The 26,503-nt window shown below is 51.3% G+C and overlaps 1 protein-coding gene across 1 annotated transcript in view; it reads left to right on the top strand.

The window, feature by feature from the left end:
• Positions 1-26,004, top strand: part of RBM20 (RNA binding motif protein 20) — a gene marked incomplete at both ends in the record, with an annotated part of 164,683 nt that extends 138,679 nt beyond the window's left edge. Inside the window, 7 exons of the mRNA XM_084246049.1 lie at positions 6,066-6,145; positions 7,844-8,513; positions 12,573-12,677; positions 13,535-14,195; positions 15,777-15,911; positions 22,076-22,197; positions 25,894-26,004. Coding sequence (XP_084102175.1) covers positions 6,066-6,145; positions 7,844-8,513; positions 12,573-12,677; positions 13,535-14,195; positions 15,777-15,911; positions 22,076-22,197; positions 25,894-26,004 — 1,884 coding nt within the window. The remainder of the gene's footprint in view (positions 1-6,065; positions 6,146-7,843; positions 8,514-12,572; positions 12,678-13,534; positions 14,196-15,776; positions 15,912-22,075; positions 22,198-25,893) is intronic.
• Between the last annotated feature and the right edge of the window lie 499 nt (positions 26,005-26,503).

The raw sequence follows: 26,503 nt of genomic DNA, 5'->3' as shown, positions 1-26,503 counted from the left end.
CCAAAGAAGGTATTGTCATAAGTTTCTAATTAGAATTAACAGCAGTACTCAGCTTCTTAAAGCAAAGTTCCAGGGCAGTGCAGTACCTTGCTGGGGACGATGATTTGGAGAGGTTCAGAGGAGTGGGCTAAAGAGATTGAGGGTCACCATCTGCTTTCAGCAAATGTGCGCTGAGTGCCCCTGCTGCGGTGCCAGCGAGCTGATGGGGCGGGGTTGCTTCCCGACTGGTAGAGGAAGGACAGGTCCACACAGGTGTGGAAGGTGGTGACCCCCTAGACTCTGCCCCTTCCTGCATGGGCGCACTTGGGCCAGGTGTTTAGCCTCTGTTTCCTTGAGTTCTTTGGTTTTAAGCACTTTTCTTTTTTAGGTTGTCTCTCTGAGTCTCACAATCAGTCAGCTTCTCCTGTGAGGTGTGTGGGGTGGATAATAACAGTAATTATAACAGTACAAAAATAATAGCAAGAATAGGTACCTTTAATTGAGCCCTGGTTCTCTGGGTCAAGCACTGTGCCAGGCACTTACAGACACTACTGTAATCCTGACATCAGGCCTGCCAGACAGGTATTATTATCTCAGTTTTACAGATGAGGAAACTGAGGCGAATAAAGGTTCAGTATCACACCCAAGATCCTAGCTGCTGGCAGAGCCATGATTAAAACCTAGAACTGTTTTGGCTTTCCATTCTATGTGCATCTCCTTATTGTGATCTTATGCCCTCCATGTACACATGACCAAACAGAGGGGAAGCAGGTCATTTTCGTAGAGCCACCCAGTCAGCAAGCAGCAGAGAGTATCCTATAGAACTTCTCAAACTTCAATGTGCATGTAAATCGCTTGTGAATCTTACTAGAATTTCTGATTCTGTGGGTCTAGGGCAGTGCTAGGATTTTGTAGTTCTGACAAGCTCCTAGGAGATGCTGTTGCTGCCAGTCCTTAGAGCATGTTTTTAGCTGCAAGGGTCTAGAACACATTGTTCTCTGACCTTTAGTAGGGATTTTCCACCTCCACCACCTCCGCCACAAGCTACCACTCGGGGTTCTTATGAAGGTAGCAGGGGATCACATATATGAAAGCATCTGGAAGCATGTTTAATTACATAGTAATACCTACATTATGGTCCCTATGATGACATGAATCAGCTGGGATGCTTCTGCAAGACAGAAATTCATTTCAGGGAAGCTTATTGCTAAAGTTAAACTGGGAATTTATTGGCTTATGGCCATGAAAAGTCCCGGAGTCACCTTGACTGCAGGCACAGCTGGATTCAGGGCCCAGGTGAGACTGAGCCTCAGGAAGAGGCTCTCAGCGGCCTCTTGTGTCTCAGGGGCTCCTGGCAGCCACAGGCTCTGTCCTGTAGGTGGCGCAGGGGCCTCAGTGACTCCAGCAGCTCTGGCTTCTGTCCTCTCCTTTCCTTCAACAGGAGAAAGGCCCCATTCTCTCCAGGAGCTTCCACAAAGCTGAGAGTCTCTCAGAGGGACCTAACTAGAGCATGTGCCCTGTCCTGAACCACCCTCTGAGGTCGCACTGTGACAGTCCCAGGTGAAGGAGGGACTGGCTAGCAGGGAGGTGACAGCAACATTCTAAAGAGACCACCACAGCCCCCTCTCCCCTCAACCACCCCCCACCCCAGGGCTGGCAGAGGTTGAGGGGAGTGTTGACAGGCCTTTCACCTACCAGCGGAAGTGGTGGGAGTGAAGGACGGGGTTGCTCTATTTCTGCTCTCCTCACTGGAGCATTTCCTCATGCCTGGCTCTGTCTCCCCTTATACTCCTTGTGGGAGGGAGGGCTTCCCCTCCTCAGGGCCCTGGGGCAGAACCTTCTATGTAATAGTCATCCAGTAAATGCATGGACCGCATGAGGAGGAGGAAATCTGAAGGTATGATAAAAGTGAGTCTCCTTCTTCCTGCAGACCAGGTCAAGAAGATTGAGCAATTTTCTGGATGGCTCTGTAGGCACTTCTCCAGTGTCCCAGAATCTTAAATGCAGATGAGAACTTGGGATAATTGAAACCCGTGTCTCCCAGTCACTGCATCAGTGTTGTCACTGAGGGTTTCTTCTTCATAAATTCCCATTTAGTAGATTTGGGGTAGGAATGAGGCTCCCAGGTGGTTTGTGGGCAGAGGGTCTGGTTTCAGGTTTTAACAGCCTCCCAGCCACAGACAGGACCGCTGGCCCTGAGGAGCAGTCTCACAGGCGGCTCATGATGCTGTTGGAGAGGCAAGTGAGGGTTGAGGGTCTTCTCCACAGGACTGATGGGCGCATGGGATTAGCGTGAATTGAGAATGCTCATTAGTGGAGAATGTGCTGCCTGGGGTGGGGGCAACCAAACTATTCTTGTGCAAAATTATACAAGATTTACGCCCAGGGGCTCCTAGAAGTTCAGGAAGCAGAGTGACTTCGCTGTGTAAAGAGGGGAGGGATTGCTAGGCAGGGCCTTGAAGGGTGAGGAGAATCATTAAAGAGAGAAAGGGGCAGGCCTCCCTGGTGGCGCAAGGGGTTAAGATGCAACCTATGAAGCTGTCCGCAGTCTCTGCAGCATGAGTTCGATCCTCTGGCTGGCCAGGGAGCTACCCACATGGCACAGCAGACCTCTCCTGACTCACCCGCTGATCCCCTCAGCAGTGTATTTCAGTCGATCTGCCTGTTCTGTTCTCTACTCTGTCTCTGGTGAATCCTCTCACCCCCAACACCTCTGGCCTGTACCCCAGCTCTTGTATGCATAAATAAATAAAATAAAATAATAAAATAAAAAAGACAAGTAACTTTAAAAAAATAATAGTAAAGAGAGAGAGGGGGGCTGCCAAGTAGAAGGAGAAGGCTAAGAAGAGACATAGCGGCGGAAGGCATAGAGGTGTAGGGTCAGTGACAGGGTGTGACTCTGACAAGTTCAGGGCTCACCAGGAAGGTCTCATGGTCTTCCCAGGACTCCTGAGGCAGGTAAAACAGCTGCAGAGGGGTCAGAGGGCAGGGAACTATCTAGCAGCAACTTTTATCTTGGCCCAGTGCTCCATGGCTTTTGATCAGTAGAGCCAGCCATGCCCTGAAGCTGTTGGTGGATGCCAGCTGGACCTCATTATCTCACCTTTATAGGTGGAGAGAGTGAGTCTGCCACAGGCAAAGCCTTGACCCTAGGTGACCCCATGGCAGCTGGAGGCAGAGCTGGGCTGCTTTTCCTGGGCGAGATTCCCAGGACTTCTGTCTCCCTCTGAGGACTCCACACTCTCAGGCTGATCAGGGCCCAGAATCTCACCCTTAGCTTAAAGGCAGCAAGATATGGGGACTCTCGCTTACATTTTGAGGTGCTGTAAGTAGTTCTGGGTCCACCTTCCTCCCAGTGACTTGTTACATGAATGATAAATGACTGTAGGTGTGTGCAGTGTCCGGCTTTCCTGTGGCTCGCAGCTGAAAACATTCTGATACATACTCTAATTTACTTTGTTTTTAATTGTTCTCACTTCTAATTTATTTCTCCAATTTTTTTGTCCTTCAGATGGAAGGTGTTTCATGGGAGTGAGGTTTTTAAAAACATCCATGCCTGAGTTTGTTTTGTTTTGACATGTTTTCTCTTTTCATAGACTGGTCAGACAGAAGAGATTTTTCTAAGGAACCCCCAGCCCCCAGGATTCCTCGCCCCTGTGGGGTGTTGATCTGGGTCACTGTCATCATGGAAGGAATGGAAAGAGAGTATGTCCAGGATTTGCTTCAAAACATTCTATGAGCTGGTGAAATGCTGCAAAACCGCAGCTGCTTCCTGACAAGGCCACCCAGCTCTCTCACCCAACCCAGGCTTCCTAGGTCTGGACTGCAGGGAGCAATCAGGGGGACCTGAGGTCACAGAAGGTCAAAGGGGACCTGGGGACTCTGTTTCAGAGTCTCCTGACTAACCCTCTCAGAAAGTTGAACCAAATTTGCCAGCACACTCTTTAGCTTTTGCCTCTTCCAGTTCGGCAGCGTGAGCCAGAGATTTGGGACCCAGGGTGTGACCTCCCTGGTGATAACAGAGCCCGTCTCATGTCCCTGTACTTGGTCCTCATGGCTTCTACCTTCCACCAGATTTCCCGAGCTCCATTTGCCCATGTGGAGCCTGCGTGCAGGCAGTGCTGCAGCTGGTCTTCCTGGGGACCAGCCACCCCAGACTGGCCTTCTCCGTGATGAGATAGTAGACAACTCTCATTCTGTGGCCTGAGAAGAGCCTTTCATTCTACCCCCAGGTAGCAACAGACAAGCCTGGTGGAGGGACAGGCAGTCTCTGGGGATGGAAGGAGTTGCCTTCTTAGCCAAGGCCAACAGTCCCAGCTTCTTTGCTTGGCGTTGGGTCTTGACTTGGGCTCCAGGTTGAACAGTTGAGGTGCTGGTTGACATTGGGGGGCCTGGGTGATCTGCTTACTTGTAGCAGTTTCATGTACTTGCAGAGGGCCAACCTTCATAGCTGCTGTCAGGTGAAGGGGATCATTTGCCCAAATGGGGAGGCCCCTTTTCAAGTGGACCTCTTGACCAGTGTCACTCAGTTCCTGGCCATTTCTTGATCAGGGATTTTCTGACTTGCTGACCACAGGAGTGGGGCTCACTGCCTTAGGTTCACATTCTTTCCCTCTGCACTTGGAACTGACAAGTGATCCCCCGATTTGAATGTCTTATGTTCCTTCTCTAAGTCCAAGCCCTGACCTCCTTGAAGCCACAGGCAGCAACTCCTTCATTCTTTCCTCGGCTCCATTTCCCCAGCCCAACCCTCAGTCTCAACAATGACACAGAGAAGCAGCCAGGTCTCCAGGCTGAGTAATTCTGGCTCCCATAACTCACGTCTTATCCCTGGTTACCCACCTGCAAGGTGAGACCCGTGATGATACCTCACTGATGTATAGCTCTGAGCTTCATGATTCTTATTAACTATATAGAAAAAAATAGCGACTAAAAAGAATTGACTAAATTTCTTAATAAACTCTGTCCAAAGCTGACATCACAGACTAAGAGCTTTTAAGTCTGTTTTTTGGTAGTATCAGCTTTATTGAGCTCTAACTCACATACCATAAAATTCACCCTGCTGAATTTTAGCTGAATGGATGAATTCTGTATAGTCTTTTGGAAAATGCTCCTGCATCTCTTTTGAGCTCATAAATTTCTTTTTTTAAAAGTCTTTTTTTTTTTTTTTAAAAGACAATTTTATTTATTTATTTATTTTGTGGGACCCTAGCCAGTGGCCGGGGATCGAACTGGCGCTGTAGAGGCTGCGGGCAGCCTTGCAACGCAGCGCTCAACCGCTGCGCCACCAGGGGAGGCCCTTAAAAGTCTTTTTTAATTGTTATTGTTGTTCCTTCTGTTTTAGGAAAGGGCTTTGGCTGGGATTTGAGAACTGGCCTGGTATAGCACTTTCCAGTGACTTCTGGAAAGATCAGTCTATGGGTGCCTGGCACCCAAGGATTTGATGTGAACCCAAATGCTCACAGAGTAAGGGGAGCAGAAAGCATGGGGTATGGTAAGGATCTTGAAGTTAAAATGCCTGTTGTCAAGTCCTGATATTGTACTTCTATGACCCTGAACGTCTTCCGTGACCCCAGGGGTCACCATCTACATAGAGCACAAGTGGCTGGTGACCTGGAGCTGGGCAAGGCGAATGCAGCCTCAGCCTCTCTGGGTTCAGCTTCCACCTATGCAAGGGGTGGGGTTGCACTCGGTGACCTTCCACTTTCTTTCCAAGTTATGATGCCTCCTCACTGCCTCTTTCCCTTCTTCCTTTCACATTGCAGGTATTTTCTCTTATTTTGGACAGGCTGGGGTGGTGGTGGTGGTGGTTATGAACTAATACTGCTTTCCCCAGAGCGTGGATGATGAGCACCAGGCTCCTTTCTTCCCCAACTCAATGGATTCCAGGCCCTGCTCCACCTCACCCCACACCGGTCAGCATTATGCTCACGCTCCTCAGCCCCTGGACTAAACTGTTTTCTTCCTGTAAAAAGACACACTTTCCCCTTTGGTGGACTGGACAATGAACTCAAGTCCCAGCTGCTTCTCTCGTGTGCTTGCAAGGCCATCTGTGGTCTGATGGTGACCTTTCTGTCTTTGCCTAGAAACCTGGGAAAACCGTGGCTGCCATCATCCAGGACATCCATTCCCAGAGGGAGAGGGACATGTTCCGGGAAGCAGACAGGTGAGGCCCAGTGCTCGGTCTCAGGGCGGGTTCTGGGCAGGAGGGACACTGTTTCTCATTCTTGGGGTTATGGAGTCATGCTATGCTCTGTCCTGGCCCAGCCCCATCCACCAGCCTGTCCAGCCCCTACCTGCCCACGTGCCCTATGAACAGCATTAGGCCAGCCCAGAAGTGCCGCTCAGGTTAAACCTCAGTAAAGTGCAAGATGCTAAGCTTCCTCTCAGCTGCTCCTTCCTTGTTGGAAAGAAATGTTGGGGGCGGGGGATGTGTTGATACTTGGCCCTTTGGGGCTAGTCTATAATCTGGCTAAAACTAGCCTGAAAGTTCTTGTGCACACATGTTCTCTTCGATTTTTCATGAGCTGAGTATAGATATAGGACTGTAGATGGTCAAAAACAAACAAACAAAACAGTTAACATGAGCTGTGATTCACTCTGATCATTGAATGCCCTCAGTTTTCCAAGTCATTTCTTCCAGCTGACATTGTGCTCTTGCCAACCGGGGGTAAGGTTTTACCACTGTCCCTGCCCCGTAGAGTCCCTGTGGATTGTCACGGTGGAAAACAGTGGGAGCAGCACTTGGCCTGCACCTTCTCTGGTTCTTACCCAGGGCTGCCACAGATGGCGCCTTAGTCTCACTGTACAGCGTGGACCCAGACTGTTCCCCCAAGAAGGTCTCTCAAGGCTCAAGGCAGCCTGGTCCTAGAGAGCCAATGGCATCAGCGCTGTGTCCCCTGGCCAGTGAGAGCCGTGTCTGGGGATCAGCTGAAAGATTGCTCACCCTTTTAGAATACCGGTATATGACTCCACTTACCTGCTTTGGGAGTGTATTTGTGTGTGTGTGTATGCGTGTGTGTGTGTGTGTACACATTTGGGTTGGGGATCTTTGTTTTAATTGCAGTTGTTTGGTGTTTTCAAAGCCATGTATAAGCCATGCCATGGCCCTGGAGTCCTGTGGCAGAGTGTGTGGGTGCAGGGGGTTGGGGGTCTCAGAAGTCCCGCTTGGAACCTTAAGCAGGTCAAGGGTCCTTTTCTGGGTTTCAGATTCTTCTTCTGAAAAATGAGCAGATCAGAGCTGTGAGGTCTCCCCCAGCTCTAAAATGCCCTCCTAGTTCTTTGTTTCAGACTCTCTGAGCCCACCCATCCCCCTCCTCCTTCCACACCCCGGAGCAGAACAAATTGAGGTGAGAAATAAGCCAAAATAATGGAGACCACGAGTTCACCTTTATTCCTACAGTGGCCAGGTAGAGGAGCGGCTCCAAGTCCTGCAGCCAAGAGACAGCAGAGTGCTGGGGAGGGGGTGGGTGTTGCCCGCCAGGCTGGGCCAGGTCAACCCCCCTCCATTCCCACGCAGGAGGAGAGGCCTCTGGCTGGAGTGGGCTCTCTTCCAAGAGGAGGGACGATGGGACTGAGTCCAACAGTCCAATTATTCCCCCATCTGGGAGCAGAATGACCAGGGGGCTAGAAAGCAGCCAGGGCTGTGCTTAGGGAGAATCTCTCCCCCAGCAGCCTGGGTGGGGGGTGGCGAGGGGAGCAAGGGAGGCAGCCTCTGGGGTCCCTAATCTGTGGGGCTGTGGTGGAGCGGGCGCGGTAGGGCGGGGTTGCCTGCACAGCACATCTGTGTGTTGCAGGGTCTGTCCGGTTGTGGGGTTCAGGGAGGGGTGCAGATTCTAAGACCCGCTCCTCTGCTCCCGCACAGGTATGGCCCAGAAAGGCCGCGGTCACGCAGCCCGGTGAGCAGGTCGCTGTCCCCGCGGTCCCACACGCCCAGCTTCACCTCCTGCAGCTCTTCCCACAGCCCGCCTGGCCCCTGCCGGGCCGACTGGGGCAACAGCCGGGACTCGTGGGAGCACTCTCCCTACGCCCGGAGGGAGGAGGAGCGCGACCCGGGCCCCTGGAGGGAGAACGGGGAGGACAAGCGGGACCGGACAGACTCCTGGGCGCACGATCGCAAGCACTACCCCAGGCCGCTGGACAAGGGCGACTTAGACCAGCAGCGGCTGGAAGGCGGGCGCGGCCACCGAGAGAAGCACACAAGGCCCGGGTCCCCCAGCCCGCTGCACCCCGCAGCCGGCTACAAGAGCCGGGAAGATGGCTACTACCGCAAGGAGCCCAAAGGCAAATCGGACAAGCATCTGAAGCAGCAGGAGGCCCCTGCGAGGTCCAGGAGGAAGGACGAGGCCAGGCTGCGGGACAGCAGACACCTCTACCCCGACGGCGTGGGCAGGGAGGACGGCCTGGAGCCCAAGGTCACCAGGGCCCTGGAGAGCACCAAGTCGAAGCAGAGCGAGAAAACCCGAACCAAGAGACCTGACAGAGACCAAGAAGGAGCTGATGACAGGAAGGAAAGCAGAGCGGCTGAGAATGAGGTCAGGAGGAAAGTAACTTTAGCACAGTGCTGATGAATTTTGAGCATGAATGAAACTCTTCTTGAACGTTCATGCTGAGCTCCACTTTGTCTCAGTCAAGTCATTTAATCCTCACCACAGCCCTGTCGGGTCATGATGCTAGTAGTGTTGTTATTACTGTAGATGAAGAAACAGAGGTGCAGCACTTGAGTGAGTTGCCCAAGCACACACAGATGGGAGTGGCAGGGCTGGACTTATGCAGGGGTGATCTGCTGTCTTCACTGGATGCAGGGGAGGGACCAATGCCAAGGCCTCCCCTGGTCCTGTCTGTCCAGGGTGAAGTGGCCTTTAGGTGTTTGCACCCACAGACTCTGCCAGGGAGATGACACCTTTGGTCCACTCTGCCCTTTCTTGCCAGAAGTGCCCACCAATCCCAAAGCTTTCATGAGAGGCCATAAAGGAGAAACAGCCACCACCCACTAAATTATATTGGGTGCCCAACCTTGGTGCGTTTCTCTAGACACTGTCCACTGTGGTTACTTCCACTGTAATAAAAGTGCCTGGCAGTTGGCTGGCACCTTTCATCCAAGCGTCTGATGGGGTTACAACTGACTGCTTAACTTCGGTTCACACAGTGGGTCACCAAGAGGAGTCTGGGTACCAAGTTTGTATTCTAACTTAGCTTCCTTCTTGCCAATACTGCCTACCTTTAAAGAGTGGGGTGAGGGTGGAGAATGGGGGCCCCCTTAAAGAACCCAGTTTTTTAGATCCTGCATGCCCTTCTCAAAGTCAGCTACACTCTTCCTGACAGGCACAGGAGGGGGAAGGCCAGGACATAAGATTAGGGAAGTGGGGTGGGGTGAGGCAGGGTAGGGTGGGAAGGCCCTGCTGTACCTTGCTGAGGGCTTGTGCTGGATCCTGAGTACCTGTGAACCAGTGAGGTTTATAAGAAGAGAGTCTAAGTGCGGAGGCCTGCAAGGTGCTGTGTGTCATGGGTCAGTGTCTCAAGAAAAGGCACAGAGGGGCAGGGGGTCAGGCCCTGTTCTTCTCTGCCTTGAAATGGGTGTGTGTGATTGCAAGGCTCGTGCAGGTATTTCACGAACTTGTGTCTTTGGAGAAAGGCATCTTTAGAAAAAAGCGCCTGTGCTGGAGAAGTCAATGTGTGCTGCTCAGGACTTGAGGGTGGCTGAGGCCATGAGAACACCTAACCCTGAGCACAGACCCTGGAGGAAGGAGAAAATCAAGGAGAAAATCAAGAGGCCCCCCTCCACCTTCCCAGAAGGGGCGACAGGAGTTACACATCCAGAGAAGGGGAACCAGGCAGGTGACATAGACCAGGTGGTGTGAGCGAAGAACCAGTGGAGAGATGGGACCATGATGGCAGGAGTGGGGTGGGGTGGGGGCTGTGTGTTGGGGACAGCCCACCGCTGCTCAGCTCCACTCTGTGACTGCCGTGCAGGAATGCAGGCCCTGTGCCCTCAGACCTCACGTTGCTTAGTGTAAGAGATAAGTCCAGATCTCTACTTGAAATTTCCCCTGTGTTAGAAAGTGTACGGACCAAAACATGTCTTTGGGCCAGATGCAGCCTCCAGTATAAATAATCCATAGGAGGGAGAAAGAAAAACCATTTATACTCAATTCAGACCCCAGACAGAGACCCCAGCATTCCTGCAGGCAGGTGAAAACTCATTTTTCACTATATACCCCTTCTAGTAATCTCCATTCTCTATTCACCAGAATCCATGGAGCACCTAGCACTGGGGCTATAGAGTGAGTGAAAGCTGAAATGATCCCGTATCTCATAGAACTCATGGTTTAGTAGAAAGTCATACTGATCAAGTAATTCCTCAAATGAACAAATGAATGAGTGTTAATTACTAAGGAGATGGAGGTATATGGTGCTGTCAAAGCCTGTAATGAATCAGAGGCATCCCTGGGTTAGGATGTGACTATTGAGATTTGAAGGAGTGGCGGGTATTTACTGCAAGAAAAGGAAGGAGAGCAGACAGGGGGAATAATGTGTGCAAAGGCCCTGTGGCTGGATGCCAGTGTTGCTGGAGCAAAGAGAACCAGGGTTAAAATGGTGAGATGTGAGACTCATTTGTCAGCAGGGTTTTGTGCTCAGATTACAGATTTTTGTCTTGTCTTAATTGTAAAGAGAGGCAAATAAAATATTTGAGTAAGAAGATGTAGGAGGTTATGATAAGCTTTTGCATTTGGGAATGATCAATCTTGATTGCTTTGGGGAGAATAGATTTGGGATGAGTTACAGAGCAGAAGTAGGAGACTAGTTGGATGGTCAGGAGATGAAACTACTCTAACACTTGGCCCTAAAATTTTGGTCCATTAGCTGATGTGGGCAGTGGATGCATATTGGTTGCAACTGTCTGTTCCCCTTAAGCTCCTGTTCTTAACTGAAAGCGCTCCTGGGGCAAAGCAATCTGCTGAGATGCACTGCCCTGTGCTTGCAAAAAAAGAAGAGCAGGGGTTTGCCTGTAGAGGCCTTAGGCTGGGCTAGGCCTTCCCTGCCTCTCCCAGCTTAAACTGGAGAGGATCTCTTTACCATGTTAACCTAGGAGTATGACTGTTGGATTTGCTTGGGAGGTGTACAGGTTATTTTGACAAGGAAGGGCAATGGATGATTTATCCTGAGAGACAGAAATAAAGAAAAGTGGCATCCTTTATGTGAGTTGCATCTTACAGCAGCAAAGCCACACGAAACACAGTTTGGGAAGCACGGCTTCCAGGACCACTGGATACAGTCAGCTGGGTTGTGCACTGAGCAATTCTGAGTGGGCACTCACATAGACTATCATATCCGTGGTGCCTGCAGTTTTATACCCGGTGGACCTGATCTCTGTAACTACGGGGGGAAGTAGGGGCTACATGGGGGATCCGCTATTGATAGAAGCTACAGGTTCTGGTGGTCAAAAAGGCAGCTGAAAAGGTTTTGAACTTAGGTTAGCACAAAAGACTTGAGAAAAGTCTTTTGTGGCATCTTCTTCCCCAAACACTGGAAAGAGTAGGGACTTGGTGATCTGAACTGTCATTTCCAGTCTGGTAATAACTGGTTAAACTGTTGTCTCTGAGCTGCTGCCCCAGCTGGCTCCTTTAGCTCAAGAGGTGTGTGTCTTGTGAGAAGTCAGAACTGGAGTTGTTTACTTTGTCTCAGCCATAGCCAAGAGTGTTGAGAAAATGCAACTTGTCCTTGAGGAAGGCCAGGAATAGTCATTGATTTGGTGGCCTAAGTTTATGTCATGGGAGGATATTTCCCCAAAACTTTAAAAGCAGGGTAGGCAAACTCTTCTTACAAAGCATCAGATAGTAAATATTTTATGCTATGTGGGCAAAGTTGAAGATGTTATGTGGCTCCTTATATAATCATTAAAAAATGACTATTCAAAAAATGTGAGCAGTGTCGTTAGCTCACAGCATGTAGAAAAGCAGGCGTGTGGATGCTAGTTTGGTGGTCAGAGACCCTGACTCTTAAACCAAACTCCTGCTGTCAATTTCCCAGGCACAAGCACTGACATCAGGGACTTATTTTGGGAGAGGGAATCGAAGAAAGGAGGCAAAAAAGAGAGAGAAGGCAAAAAAGAGATGAGAGGATCATTGATTGGATCACAATCTACTCCCTTCCAAAAAGTGACCTGGATGTAATTTTTTTTATGTCCAAGATGGATGTGTTGGGGACATATGGCCATGAAAAGCCCTGGAGCAGTTAGTTCACCTATGGTTCCATCCACTCCCTTTCACTCTCCATACAGGTTTCACAGCTACAAGAAAACACTCTGTTTGCCAGGGATTTCTGTTCCCCTAAGTCATCAGGCCAGCTGTGAAGACATTTCTGTGGCCATTTGTGTGATCTTGGGCAAGTTGCTGAACCTCTCTGAGCCCATTTTCTCATCTGTAAAATGCAGATGCCAACAGCGTGAGGGTTTTTGTGAGGAAGATGATGTATGTGAAGAAACACACCTGGCAACTGGTAGCCCTGGCAATGCCAGTGTTTTCCTCTCGGCGCCCCCTCTTTCCTCAGCCCCTGCTCACTGTTGATTCGTTTGTTCTCTTTTCTTTGGTAAGGCTGGAAAAGAGGGACAGGAGGAAAAGGAAGAAAGCCCCCCACCAGCGAGCAGGCAGGAGAAAGAAACAGAGTTCTCTGACACAGAAACCACAAGGACAAAGAAGGTAAAGTTTGTGTCGATGCGCCTCCTCCACACGCCCCCCCACTGGGCCCCAGGTCCTGGGAGGAAGGACTTTGCCCGAGATGCAGGACAGTCTTTATTGAGATCTTAACTACATGCCTGGGCTTTACCTCACTCTCCAGTGACTTGGCTACGCTCATAAGAGAAAACATGTGCCCAAAAAAAGACTCAGGCTTCAGAGCCAGGCTCCCAAAATAGGCAGGTCCGGGGGAGGGGCTGGAGAAGGTGGGGGTGGGGGGCTTCGGGCACTGGCGCTAGAGCCCTGACCTCAGCTGGCCCAGACCCTGGATTAACAAGACATCCACTGTGCTTGTAAAGATTATTTTACTTAATTAAAATGAAAAGCCCAGTTACAGTACAGGGGCTGCCACAGCAAACTGAAAGGCACTTGGACTGTGGCCAGCTTTCTGTCTTTCTGGATGGTGTCTCTGGCAGGGAAGCTGATCTCTCAGTCTGGCCGCTGGGTCGGTGGGCTGCCGGGGTGCCAGGAAAAGTGTCGGGGGTGCCAAGTATGAGCCATGGCAATGGACGTGGTGCCTTTATTGAGCACCTACTGCATGCTAGAGGTTGACACTCTCTGTGCAACTTTAAAGATAGTGAATAAATCATTAAGGACTCACTCCAAATACTGCACTGTTTGGAGCCTGGGCCTAGGGATGATCCAGTGATGTGGGACTTGATAGGTTTTCAGCTCCTTGTTACCCAGCTTCCAGGTACAAGTAAGAGTGTTCCAGATCATTCTGGCTTCACAGGTCCTTTGGTTAAATTTGTGTCCTCTGGTTAAATACCATGACCTGATCCTTAGCCACCCTCTAACATGTGTTCTGCAATTTTGTTCAGGAGCAAGACTGGGAGAGCGGAAGTGAGGCGGAGGGGGAGAGCTGGTACCCCACAAACATGGAGGAGCTGGTCACCGTGGATGAGGTTGGGGAGGAAGAAGATTTTATCATGGAGCCGGATATTCCAGAGCTGGAAGAAATTGTGCCCATTGACCAGAAGGACAAGCTCTGCCCAGAAATGTGCCCCTTTGTGACAGCCACCTTAGATCTGGACTTAGCCAAGGATTTCACCAAGGAGGGAGTCAACACCATTGGTAATGGGGCTGCAGAAATCATCCCCAAGTCACCCAGAGAACTGCCTTCTGCTTCCACGAGCTGTCCCAGTGGCATGGACGTGGAAATGCCCGGCCTAAATCTGGATGCTGAGCGGAAGCCAGCTGAATGTGAGACGGGCCTCTCACAGGAGGGTTCGGATTGCTACGAGAAGCAGGCAAAGGCAGCGGAGAGCTCAGACGTTTGCCTGGCCCCTACAGTCCAGCAAATGTCTTCCCCCAAGGCAGCTGAGGAGAGGGCCCAGCAGCCCAGCCCATCTCTCGATGACCACAAGGCCAGGGGGACTCCGGAAGATGGGGCTCGCGAAGGCAGCCCCCTGGAAGACAGGCCCAGCCCCCCCACTGGAACTGAACTCCAAAGCCAGGCTTGCCAAGGAGTGTTGACCCCGGGTAACTACCTCCCCTTTTCTCATGTGCTTTTGGGTTGCCCGGACCTCTGCTCACCTGGAGAAGTGTGTGGGCATGGGCAGGCTGGAATGGACGGAGGAAGGTTTCAACTCGCGTTAGAGCTGGTGCAGAAAGCAAGCTGCTGAGAGTCTGGTTAAACTGTTAGAGCTTTCAGACAAATGGTGTAGAGGAAATCAGATAGGAGGCCCTGCATTTTCTGAAAAGCAAACTAAGATAGAACAGACTGCTCTGAATTTCCGGGAGCCCAGATGGACCCTGACCACTAAAACTGGCAAAAGTCTGTATTATTAGCCAGAGGAGCTTGGGCTCCTGGGGGTCAGCAAGCAGCCTCTGGCTTCTGCACGGCTGAGGACCGCCCAGGCCGTCCTCTTCTCGAGGCCAGAGTGATGGAGGGAATGTAACCGGTGGAGAAGGGACTGGGCCTAGGGAGGAATGAGGGGCTCACTGCGGGGCGTGGCTTGACCCCTTCCTACTTCTTACTACTGCAGACCTGTTTTTCTTCAGGGCCTGATGGTGAAACAAGACTTGTCCCGGGATCTCCTCTGCCTCTCGTTGGAGGTGATGTGGCTGTGCCCGGCACTATGACATCATGAAAGAGAGTTTAAAATAGGCTAAGCCCTGTCCTCTCTGCCAAGTGGAAACTCAGAGCCATCAAGGGCTAGGAGGGAGAGGGGGAGAGGCGTGGCCCTGGACATTTGATATGCTCGTAGTAAAAACCATGGCAAGGGAGTCACTTCACAGAGCCGGTGGCATATCGGGGGCTGAAATGGGGGGACCAGAGTCGAGGGGCAAAACCTACAGGCGAAAAGCTTAGAAATAAACCGTTCAACCCAGTTCTCGGGGGCTAGTGCAGCTGGTGGGTGAGCTGGAGCCGGGGCTGTCCTCCACACCAAGCTGACCGGAGCTGTTTTCCACCTGCATGGATCTGAGTCTCCATGGAAACTCTGCCATGAGCTGCCTTCTGCCTTTTTGTTGCTAGAGAAACGCTGAGGCCCGGGCCTCATCTCGTAAAGGCAAGACTAGAGGCGGAGCAGAATTTTCCCCAGGCTCTGATTGAGTCCTTGCCATTGGGCAGTAGAGGTCTCAACATGCACGGGCGCTCGTGGCTTGTTAGCTTCCCCAGTGTTTGGAGTTCACATTTAATAACACTGCTCCACAAGCGTGGGGTGAGGATGGCATTGCCTCTCGGCCAACCTCAGTGCTCCTGTGGATGTCAGCACAATTTTCGCCCTTCCATAATTCTGCCTGCAGAGATGGGGTGATACTGAGTCAGGGGTGGGGGAGGCTGGGCAGATCATCCAGCCCAAGGCTTCAGCAACCTCCCCTCCCTACCCCCACCCAAGGCAAAGATTGGCCAGGTTTTATTGTGTGTGGCAGTCTTTTGGCAGTGGGAAAAGCTCTTAATGATAGCACTTTGGTTCTAATTAGCACTCACGGCCCCAGCCTCACGTTATGAAGCCGTCGCAGGCATAATACCCATCCCATGGCGCAAGGAGCAGAGCAGCAGAGTCTGAGGCAGCTTTTGTGTTTCATTGGTTCTTTGCCTGGGCTCATGTTTTGCAGAGAACTCCAGGTACGTGGAAATGAAATCTCTGGACGTGAGGTCACCAGACTACACTGAAGTGGAGTTGAAACAGCCCCTTTCTTTGCCTTCCTGGGAGCCAGAGGATGTGTTCAGTGAACTTAGCATTCCTCTAGGTAGGTGACAAACACCGTCCTTTCTGAGAATCCAGCTCCACCAGATGGCAGTTCCCCAACAACATCTAAGAACTGGGGAGGGCCTTTGCCATTTCATTGTTGGTGATGGGATGCAGTCACCTGGATCACGAGGTGCTCCTGTAACTGGTCTGGCGACTTCAGCTGTGTCGTGTTGTCGTCGCCCCCCCCCCCCACCCCGAGCTTGCAGGGCACTGCCCAGAGTCTTGTGCCTTTTCCTTCCTCTCTTCGCCCCAGCCCTTCCCAAACAATGCTACGCCTTCCCTCTTCAAGGGACTAGCCCCTCTGAGGCAGTGATGAGGAATAGACAGTGTTTGGGGCAGGCCCTGTCTAGTTGCCAGCAGAACACTCAACAGAGAGAGGCCGAGTATCTGCTTCTTTTCACTGCCTGCGTGCCTGCAAGTCCTCAGACAGGTCGGTCCCCAGGAGTGGGGCTTTGTGTTGTTTTTCCCAGTCTCTAATAACCTTTGTTAGCAAGACAGTTTAAAAGATAAATAAAAATATGCTTTTCTTGGAGGTCCCCAGAGCAAGGCTCACCTTCCTGGGGAAGGCAGCCCAGCAGAGTGGAGATCAGAGCCCGGTGCAGGGGAGCAGGGGGAGGGCACCCACACACACACACCCAAGCACTGGCAGGGGGGATGGGTAAGACAGGAAATATGCAGGGAGTGACAGGTTGGGGGTTCCTGAGCCTTATTTTCCTCACCTGGAATAAGGAAGTAGAGCAAATACTGGGGTTTCTTGGTGCTGGCAGTGTTGGGAGCAGGGGACAGTGAGAGAAGTTAATAATAGAGTCACCTATCACACATTTTCCAGGAGGAGGGTTAACTTGAGTGTCAGGGTAGGGAGTGAAGTTCCCTGGGAGCTTCTGACACCACTGCTAACCAGGCGGCCAACCATCAGGTCTTCACAATGACTCAGGAGGGTTGGAAGGCAGTGAGAACCCAGGAGGAACAGCAGCTGCTGAGGGAGCTGGGGCAGGTGTCACAGGAAACAGGAGCAGCTCCGGCTGTGTGATGACAGTGACCCCATGCTGCCTCCTTCGGGAGGGGCTAGTCCAGGGTATGGAGGCCTCACCCTTCCCATCGGGGTTCTTTTTTTCTTCCTTTAAACATTTTTTCTTACTGTTTCGATCCTCCAAAGGTGCCATTTTCATGGAATCAGATTTAGAGAGCATGAGAGAAAAAATGCATAGTGTCAAACATGCCCCAGAACAAAAACTAAAAATAGAAATACTCACCTGAGGCTGAACAATAGTGACTACATGAAGACCCTGGGTATTTCCATCCTGGGATCGTCACCAAGACTGGCTTTCAGGAGAAGGGTGCCAGCCCCTGGTTCCTTTGTGCATTCTTCATGCCCTCATTCACTGAGCAGCGGGATAGCATGGCCCAGTACAAGATATAGGTCTGTGCAGCCAAGGATTTGGATTCAAATCGACACATAAAAGCAAAAATCAAGAAAAATTCTGCTACTTTGTAATTTGTGCCCTTTTTTATGACTGTTTTCATTAGAAAAAGTGCAAAAGATTACTGCAACAAAATTTTAAAATAAGAACCATAGGAAATAAGTATTAAATGTTGTATCTCTTCCCTCCAGTCTCACCCTAACTGAAGAGAAACCACTGTCATACCCACAGATACTTTTTCTCCCCCCTCAAAATAGGATGACAGTATTCACATCACATTTGCAGTCTGCTTTTTAAATTTTTTTGGAGACGTTTTCATGTCACACGAGAGAATGTGTTCTTTTTAACCACTGCAAATATTCCTTCTTAAAAGATATTCCATAACTCACCTCTACAATTTTCCCCCAATATTAAAATACTATCATAGCTAAGATGTTACTTTTATCATTTGCCATGCAGGCGCTCTCCCTAGGGCTTTGCATACATCTTCTCATTTAACTCTCTCAAAGCGCCTATGAACTAGGTCATCTTTTATTCCCGTTTGCAGATAGGAAATCTGCAGGATTACAAAACTAAGGCTCAGCAAAGACCTGAGTCAGGATGCAGACCTCAGGGCTCCCGACTCCCAGAGCTGCACTGCCTCTGGGCTCTGCTGCACCCCCCCAGATGTGCTGTTGCCTTTGTGTGTGTGCCAGTGTTTCTGCCGGAGAGAGCGTCCTTGCAGGGAGCTGGAGGGGCTCTACGTGTTTGCATTTCAACTTTTCATAATTACTACTAAATTGGTCTCCAAAAAGATTATAGCAGTTTCCACTGCAGCCTTGACTGAGTGTTCTCATTCTCCTTGCCAGCGTTGGATGTTATCAGTTTTTAATCCTTACCCATCTGTTAGGAGGAAAATGGTACCCCATTCTTTTTTTTAATAGCTCAATTAAGGTATAATTGATGTTAATTATTGATGTAAATATACATATTTAAGTGTAGGATTCGATCCGTTTTGATATATGTATACACCTGCGAGACCATGACCACGATAAGATAGTGAACTAGCTCTTCATCCCCCAGATTTCCTCGTGCTCCTTTATAAGCTCTCTCCCCACATCTCAATGCCCAGGTCACCACCGATGTGATTTTTTTCCACTATTATACAATCAACAATTATATATAAAGGGAATCCTATAGTATGTTCTGTTTTTGTCTAACTTCTGCCCTCAGCATGATTATTTTGAGGTTGTGGAGTACATTGCTAGCTGGCTTCCTTTTATTCCTGAGGAGTATGGCTTGTGCATATGGATGGGCCACATTTTGCTTATTCATTCATCTGTTGATGGGCATTTGGGTTGTTTCCAGATTGGGGCTAATACGGGTTATACTTTCGTACTTGGTACAGTCTTTGAGACTCATTACCTCATTAATCTCCCAGAGAGGGTGATGGTGTTATTTTCCACATTTGAGAGGTCAGGGCACTGAAGCCCGGAGACTGACTCAATATGGCATGGCAAATCCAGCTAGGAACTCAGCCTTTCTCAGCTGAGCTGCTCTGTACTCCTGACCCTCCAGTTTGGGCAGCACAGTATAGAAAAGGCAATTTTTGTGCAGTGGTAAAGAGCACAGGCTAGGGAATCTGACTCCCTGGGTTCAAATGCCACCTGGCTGGGGATGAAAAGCAGCTAATATAACCTCTCTGCTTGGCTCTCTGCATCTGTAATAGGATAGTAATAGAAGCTGTCATGCAGGGCTATCTTGAGGATGAAATGAATGGATACTTGTAAGGGAGGGTTGTTGCTGTTACTATTTGTATATTAAATAGTACACCTCGTAGGAGACCTACTAGACACCTGCTGTGCTTCCTTTCCCTGGGACTGCATAACCCTTTCTCTTTCATGATTGTTCATGACTACAGCCATTGCAGGCATGTGGGGGACTGCTTTCAGGTGGTCTCTGTGGAGCGTAGGGATGCAGAGTAAGGGGTGGCAAGGGTGGGGCACACCTCCAGGAAGAAAGGGAGACAAAATCCCACTGTTCAGGGTCTGGGTGGGCGTGGAGGGGAAGTGAACAATTCCTGTGTTCCAGGCTCTCTCCAGTGACCCCTAGAGCTCAAGCCTGCTGCGGCCTGCTCTTAACCAGAACCGAGGGCATTGCCTGCAAAAGGCAAGCTCCCCTCCACCCATCGCAGGCTTTGCTTGGATGACGGAGTTATACCCAAGCCAGGAGCTATTATTAGATGGCAAATGCAGTTTTAATTATTGTACTTAACAGAAGCTGAAAAATGGGAGGACTGAATGGTTCCAGAACTCATCCAGGCTGTGGGAGTTTTTTCTTGATGCTGCTGCTCCACTTGGCCCTCACATTCCAGAGGCTTTCTGAGGCAGTATTGGCAAAGTCATGCCCTCGGCAGCTCCTCGTTACTCCGGGCAGTGTTGGGGGGCCTCTCTGCCCACCTAGGCTTTTGCTTTTCCAGCGTTGATGGCCTAGTATTGACCAGCAGTCACTCCACCACAGAGTGGAGTAGGGGTTCCCTCGGCGGCCCTCGTGGATGGGTGGAGGATGGAAAATGTCAGCGTGCTGGCAAGTGGCCTCTGTGGTGGAATGTTAAAAATGTCTGGAAACTAATGTTTTTGACACCAGGCAAAATGATAGGTGCTTCTCATAACACCGTCTGTGGCATGTTATTCTTATTTTACAGATGAGGAAGCTCATCTCAGAGAGAGGTTAAGTAATGTCCCTGAAGCCACACAGTGTCAATAAAAGAATTAGGTTGATGTGACTTCAAATTCCTTTTCTATTTCTTCCTACTAAACCACAGTTTCCAAGTCTCTCTTTTTTTAAATTTATTTTGGGCTTGGTTTGAATGAACTCGCACCAAGAATCCCACAGATGGTAGTTGTCTTGTTTGTGCTGAAAGGGTCCCTGGCTGTCTGCTCTCTGGAAGTTTTTGAGGCAGTTGCACCCCTTCTGGGGGCCCAGGACAGGAGCTAAATGCCTCTTGAGAAACCTGAGGATCCTGGAGGCCCGAGGGGGTCTGCAGTGAGAACCCCAGGGCTTCTTCTGGCACCACCCAGGTGGTGATCCTGCAGGGCCTGGGACCCCACAGAGGCTGTGGCTCTGATCCCTGCCTGCATCTACTCCCTGGGGCCTCCGGATGGTGCTTCTCCTGTCCCAGTGTGGGTCTCTGCTCCCTGTAGGGTGCAGCCAGGGGAGAACTGTTTTGCAGAAACAGAGGACAGAGGCTGGTCTTGCTTAATGTTTATCTGCCAGCCCACAGCCAAGAGTCAGAGCCTGTGTGTGGGGGGGGTGGCTGACCACAGGCAGAGCTGGCCCCCCTTTGCAACAAGGCGGGGGGGGGGGGGGGGCAGGGGGAGGAGGGGGGGCCTCAATCTCCCTGAGTGAGGCCTCCTGGGGACCGCTGTTGTCTGCTGAGGACTGGATAGCTTGTTGCAACGTGGCAGTTAGAAAAATAAGGGGCTGATTCTGCCAGGCCCCAAACCACAGGGGAGCAATCAGTCAGGGCAGGCCTCCAAGCTCCCACCTCCCCTGGGCCTGTTCCTCCACCCTGATAAGTGGCTTTTTTGCAATGAAAACAAAAGTTGAGGTCGCAAGTCTAGGCTGCTTCACTGGGACAGGATCTCCAGTGCACTCAGCTCAGTGTCACGGGAGGCGGGAAGAAAAGTGAAGGAAGTCCTGGGCTTGTCACATGCAGTGCTCTGGAGCCTGCTCCGGCCTGCCCCTGGTGGGTGCCTCGTCTCCTCTCTCACCCAAAGAGGCTGCTTTTCCCTGGTGCTCTGCTCCCAGGCCCCTCTCTCCTGCCCAAAGCAGCTGCTCCTGCCGGACCATCTCCACCCCAGGCAGGCAGTACTGCCGGGCACAGGGTATTGTGTCAGTGCCTGGCCCAAAGGCCAGGTCGGTGCTGTCCTCTCTTTCGTTCCGCAGGGCCCTGCTGCTCACAGCCCTCATCCCCCTCTCTTCGCTGGCGCTTCCCAGTCAGTGCCTGTAAGCAGGACATGTGTCCTCACCCTTCCAGATGTGAGACGTGAGGCCCAGGAAGGGGTCAGCTGCCTCCCCTGGTTATTCAGGCTCTTGGTGCCTGGTCAGTGCCCTCTCAAACCCGGCCCTTTCTCTCTGCTGACCTTGTGTTTGTGGGCAGAACGGTGACCCCTGAGTCATCTTGGTGGAGGCAGCAGAGCCCCCATCCCTTCAAAGATGACTTCCCTGGCCGAGACTGGTGGGCCTCTCTGACTGGTGGGTCCCTGCTTCCTCCCCTCAGAACTGAAAGACCTCTCAGCGTGATGGGACTTATATTCAGCAAATCACAGGTACTATGAGCTGATGGCTCCGACATAAAGACTGAAGAGAGATGGGATGTGTTTGTGATGTACTATTACCTGAGAAATGGGCCAGAAAGCACTGTGCCTAGGGGGTGATCCAGACTGACCCCCAAAAGGCTATGCATGTATCTAGCATGGATTGCCCAGATGCAGGCTGCTAACATGACAGCCTGGGCCTCGCTTCCTGGGCACGCCACCCCTCACGTCCGCTACCGCCTGTGAATGGACTAGGTGCTGTTCTCCCCCGGCCTGTTTCGCAAATGAGGAAACTGAGGCTTGGAGAAGCTGGTTAACCGGCCAAAGTCAGCAGCAGGGAGGTCTGGTGCCCTTTGCTCCTCTTTCCACCAGAGAGCTGTCAGCACTGCCAGGGTCTCCCCTGCCTTCCTAATGGCCCACCTCTCCATCCCCATCCTTCTCAGGGGTGGAGTTCGTGGTGCCCAGGACGGGCTTCTACTGCAAGCTGTGCGGGCTGTTCTACACGAGTGAGGAGATGGCGAAGATAAGCCACTGCCGCAGCGCCGTCCACTACAGGAACCTGCAGGTAACGTCCCCTGCCCGCTAGTGCGCGGGGCCTCTGCCTCCTGTTTCTGGGAATTACTGTCTCCTGCACCTTCTGGGCCTGCTCTTCCCTGAGGCATGGTCCCCAGGCTGCTCCGCATGGTTGAGCACATGGTTGAGTACTCCATTTCAGTACTTGCACCTTCTGTTTGGGTTGGGATTTTCCACATTTGTACCATCTGAGTAACTTGTTAAGTGTTCCCTCAGCCCACGGTTGGGGCTCTCCCTTTGCGCCAGGCCTGGGTGTTCCTGGTGCACACAGACGTTTCTCTGTAGTTCTCTTCCTGGTGCAGGTGCCTGTTTGCTGGAATAAAAGCCACTATCTTGTTCTATTTAAAAGTCCACCCAAACCACAACTGTTTATCACAGCTCTTTATCGTTGTGTTCCAGACATTGTTCTAGGCTCTGGGGACACATTGGTAGAGAACAAAAAAGGCTGATCAGAATCCCTACCCTCTGCATGGAGCTTCCATTCTAGTAAAGGAAACAAGCCTTCAGTAAAACAATGGAGCTTTATAGTAGATTAAGTGGTGCTCTAGAAGAAATGCCCTGTATGTCCTGTTTCACCCAAGCTAAGGTGCCGGCCATGTGAGACGCCACTATTTCTTGATAACAAGAAAAAAAAATGTTACACATCTAACAGTGAGACTATCAGTTGTAAAACACATTTCAAATTCAGAGGTGTGTAGAAAAAAAATGCACTAACATCTGTGATATGTCTATGATCTACACCTGACATATGACATTAGCTTTCATCATGAACTTCTGGTCTAGGCTGGAACAGAAAGCGCGATCCATCAGACACCCAGGAGTAAGTATCTCATGGTTTTAATTACAAGGAATCACACTAGTTGCTTGACATGTGAGGCCTCAGCTCAAGAAGCCTCTCCCAGTGGCATTGTCCCCTCACCCCCCAACAGACGTTACTATCACTCAAATTGTCAACGAGCGCTTCTGACCCAGGGCTGTGAGCCAGAATCACCTGACAGTGTTTTGAAAGCATATGTAGTCATAAGAACTTGGGGAGACCCAGGAATTTGTTACATGAGAAAGTTCTGCAAATGATTCAAATGTGCACCCCTAATTAAGTAAACCTGATATGGGCCAATTCTCTTGTTTATAAAGGAGGGAACCGAGGTTGAAGAAAGATTATCATTTGTCCACAGCCCTGGAGATGGTCAGTTACCAGCCCTGGGACAGATCGCCTGATTCTTAATCACTTGATTCTTTTTACTCTACTAAGCTGCTCTTGCCAGCTGAGGCCCGTAATGTCATGGCCTGGGTCACCCTCTGCCAGGGACTGTCATTGGCTGTGTCCAAGCTCGAGTAGTCATTTACGTGGCTTGACTTCTCTCCAGAGAGCAGCTGCTCTGTGACTGGAACCCATGGGACCCAGGGCGCAGGTCATGTCCTGTCCTGGGGAGGACACTGAAGCCCTGATTTGGCCAGACCAAAGGTTCAGACTGGGTTCACAGAGCCAGCTGAGGGCAGCTGTCTACTCCTGGTGCATCACCCCCATCCCAACAAGGTGAAAGCTGCAAAATGACAGAGCTGGAGAGGATCTTGAAGATCATCTGGCCCTGATTTTTCCCAAATCTTGGGATAGCAATTGGCATCTTTAAAAATGCAGCTTCCTGGACCCACTCCACACCTGCTTATTCATTTCTCCAGGGCTGGGCCTGCATTTAAAAAAATCTTTCCAGCAAGTTCTGAACCTTTTATCTCCTCCGACATTCTCTGCTGGATTGTATAGCCTCCAAGGAGACCACACAACTCAAGGTCACCCAGCAAGTCAGGAAGAGTGTACACTCATCAGGGCCTCTGGTTTTTTTTTTTTTTTCTGTCTTTTTCCAGGCCAAGGGTGGCACTTCTGGGCAGACCCCCAGGCAGACTCCCTTCCACAGCAGAATAGAGCCACTCTGTGGTCCCCAGGCATGTCAGGGCCAGACGTTACCTAAGCCCCGGACCCGCCAGCACAGTTCAGGTTTCCCTGGTGCACCTGTCAGAGAGCTGGGAGCCTCCACACAGACTGTCCAGATAGGGTTTCTGTTGGAGGCCCATCCCGCCCCACCCACCCCACCCCAAGTTACATGTGTGAAAAGTGAAGAATCCAGACCCAAGCAGCAGGTGCTGGCTGACACCTAAGTCTGGCAACTTGTAAACTTAGCACCCACTGGGAGGCCTTGAAGGGATCAGGGACTGCTCTTGGAAGCAGGAAACAGGTGAAAGGAGCCTTCATTCTCTCTGTGACACCCCCGCTGTGCCCTGCTGCTGGTCATGGCTCTGAGAACCCACCAGAAGGATCTGGAACTGGAAGGGTCAGTGCTAAACAGGGTGTGCCCCTGGCTCCCCATCTGGAGAGCAACATGCCCCTACACAGCTGCTCACCCTTTGCCTTCCCAGCACACATTTCCCTTCCCTGAGCTGAGAGAGGAGAGGCTGGGCTGCTGTCCACAACCAATCTCCTGGTCAGGCTCACGCACCTCCCAGCACCAACCACGGTCTCTACTGGGGGCCACAGGTAGCCCTGGTCAGCCTGCACCCCTCCTCTAGTCTGACCCTGAGTCATCCTGGTTGGGAGTGTGAGGCTGGAGAACATGAGTGGGTTTCTCACCCGCGGGAAGGGGCGCCATCACAGAGGCTTCTCTGTGCCAGGCTCTGCTAAACACTTTGTTCCTCTCTTGGACTTCACAGCAGCTGGTGTCCGTAGATACCATTATTATCCTCATTTTACAGACGCCAGAGATTTGGGGTAACTTGCCTGCTGAGATCTTGCATTTAAGCCCAGGTCCTCTGACAGCAGAGCCCATGCACGTGACCACTACTGGACCCAACCCTGCTGACTCCTAATCCAGTGCCGGTTGCTCCCTGCAGCCCCGCAATCAGGGGACCCCCAGTGGGGCACCTGCTTCTGTCTCAATACACTGAATCAGAATCCCAGGAGTGACCAAAATCCCAGGCAGGACCCAGTCAGGGAAGTGGGACTTCAGGATGGGGGAGGCGACCCCCAACTTTAGGACTCCCAGGACATGACGCCACCAGCCTGCCTGGCAGGAAGCAGGGTGTGATATGTCTCACATGTCAGGCCGCAGCTTGATCTTTCACAAATGCCATCAGATGGGGCTTCTCTTGTGCTGCCCTTGCAGCCTGGATAGCTCTTCCCCCCACTGCCTTTTACACATGGCTGCCTGGATTCTGGGGCCCTTTCTGGAAAACAAGTTGAGTTGCCATGAAGATTAAACGTGTTTATGTAAGGAAGGCAGACCAGCACGTGGAGCAGGGCTTGTTACCGTTAATGTCTGTACATTTTCCACAAGAGACGTGCCTCACTGACACACCAGCAGGACGGGCATTGGCTACAGGGTCCAGTAGCCCCCGGGAACTGGGGAGAGGGGCGAGGGAGTCCCATTCATTGGGTAGGTTGGTGGGATTGGGGGGATAGCCAAGTGGGGAGGAGGCACAGTGGCCGGTGGTGGAGTACTGTGGGGGCCTTGGCGGTAGGCCTGGTGGAATGTCACGTTTCTCTGAATCATCTACTGTATTGTAAACCAGTATTACCATAATAAGAATAAAAAATCTAAAAAACCACAGTGGTGGGGGGCAAAGGCACACACCCCTTTCTCTTCTCTCTGCCACCAGGTCACCACTGACCTTCTCTGTCCCTGTCTCCCCACCACAGAAGTACTTGTCCCAGCTGGCTGAGGAGGGCCTGAAAGAGACGGAGGGGGCGGGCAGCCCCAGGCCCGAGGACAGCGGAATCGTGCCTCACTTTGAAAGGAAGAAGCTCTGAAGGACACCCTGCCGCTGCTGGAAACAGAGAGGAGGGCCTGGGAGAGGGGCAGCCTGGCCTCCAGGCAGGAGCTAAAGCCCTGGAGGAAGGGAAGCCAGGCAGGCCGCACAGCCTGGCCTTGCCGTGAAAATGCCCCGAAGTGTCCCTGGAGGCGTCATCTTGGGGTGTTCTGCCCCGTGAGGGTTGTCAGCTCTCTCCAGCTTGACTCTTATTTCCTTCAGACAATCTTGCAATTAGCTTCTCTCTCTTCTTTCCCTCATCCCTCCCTCCCTTCTTCCCTCCTTCTGTGCCAAGGGTCATTTCCTTTCCATAAAATCCAACTTCTCAGGGATTTTTCCACAGTGTTTAAGTTCTTGATGGGATACGACAGTCCGGGCCAGGCTAAGTTATTCCAGGAAAACTCAGAGTCTCTGCAGTGAACCTAGGTGGGTTTCTCTGCCCGGCAGCCCATGGGCAGCCATGTGGGTCCTGCAGACTGGAGAGGGGGCGTCCTGCATCA

This window comes from Talpa europaea (assembly GCF_964194135.1).
Source record: "Talpa europaea genome assembly, chromosome: 10".
In the NCBI taxonomy this organism is placed as follows: domain Eukaryota; kingdom Metazoa; phylum Chordata; class Mammalia; order Eulipotyphla; family Talpidae; genus Talpa; species Talpa europaea.
Note: the sequence above shows the minus strand (reverse complement) of the source record. Positions and strands in the feature narration are given on the sequence as shown.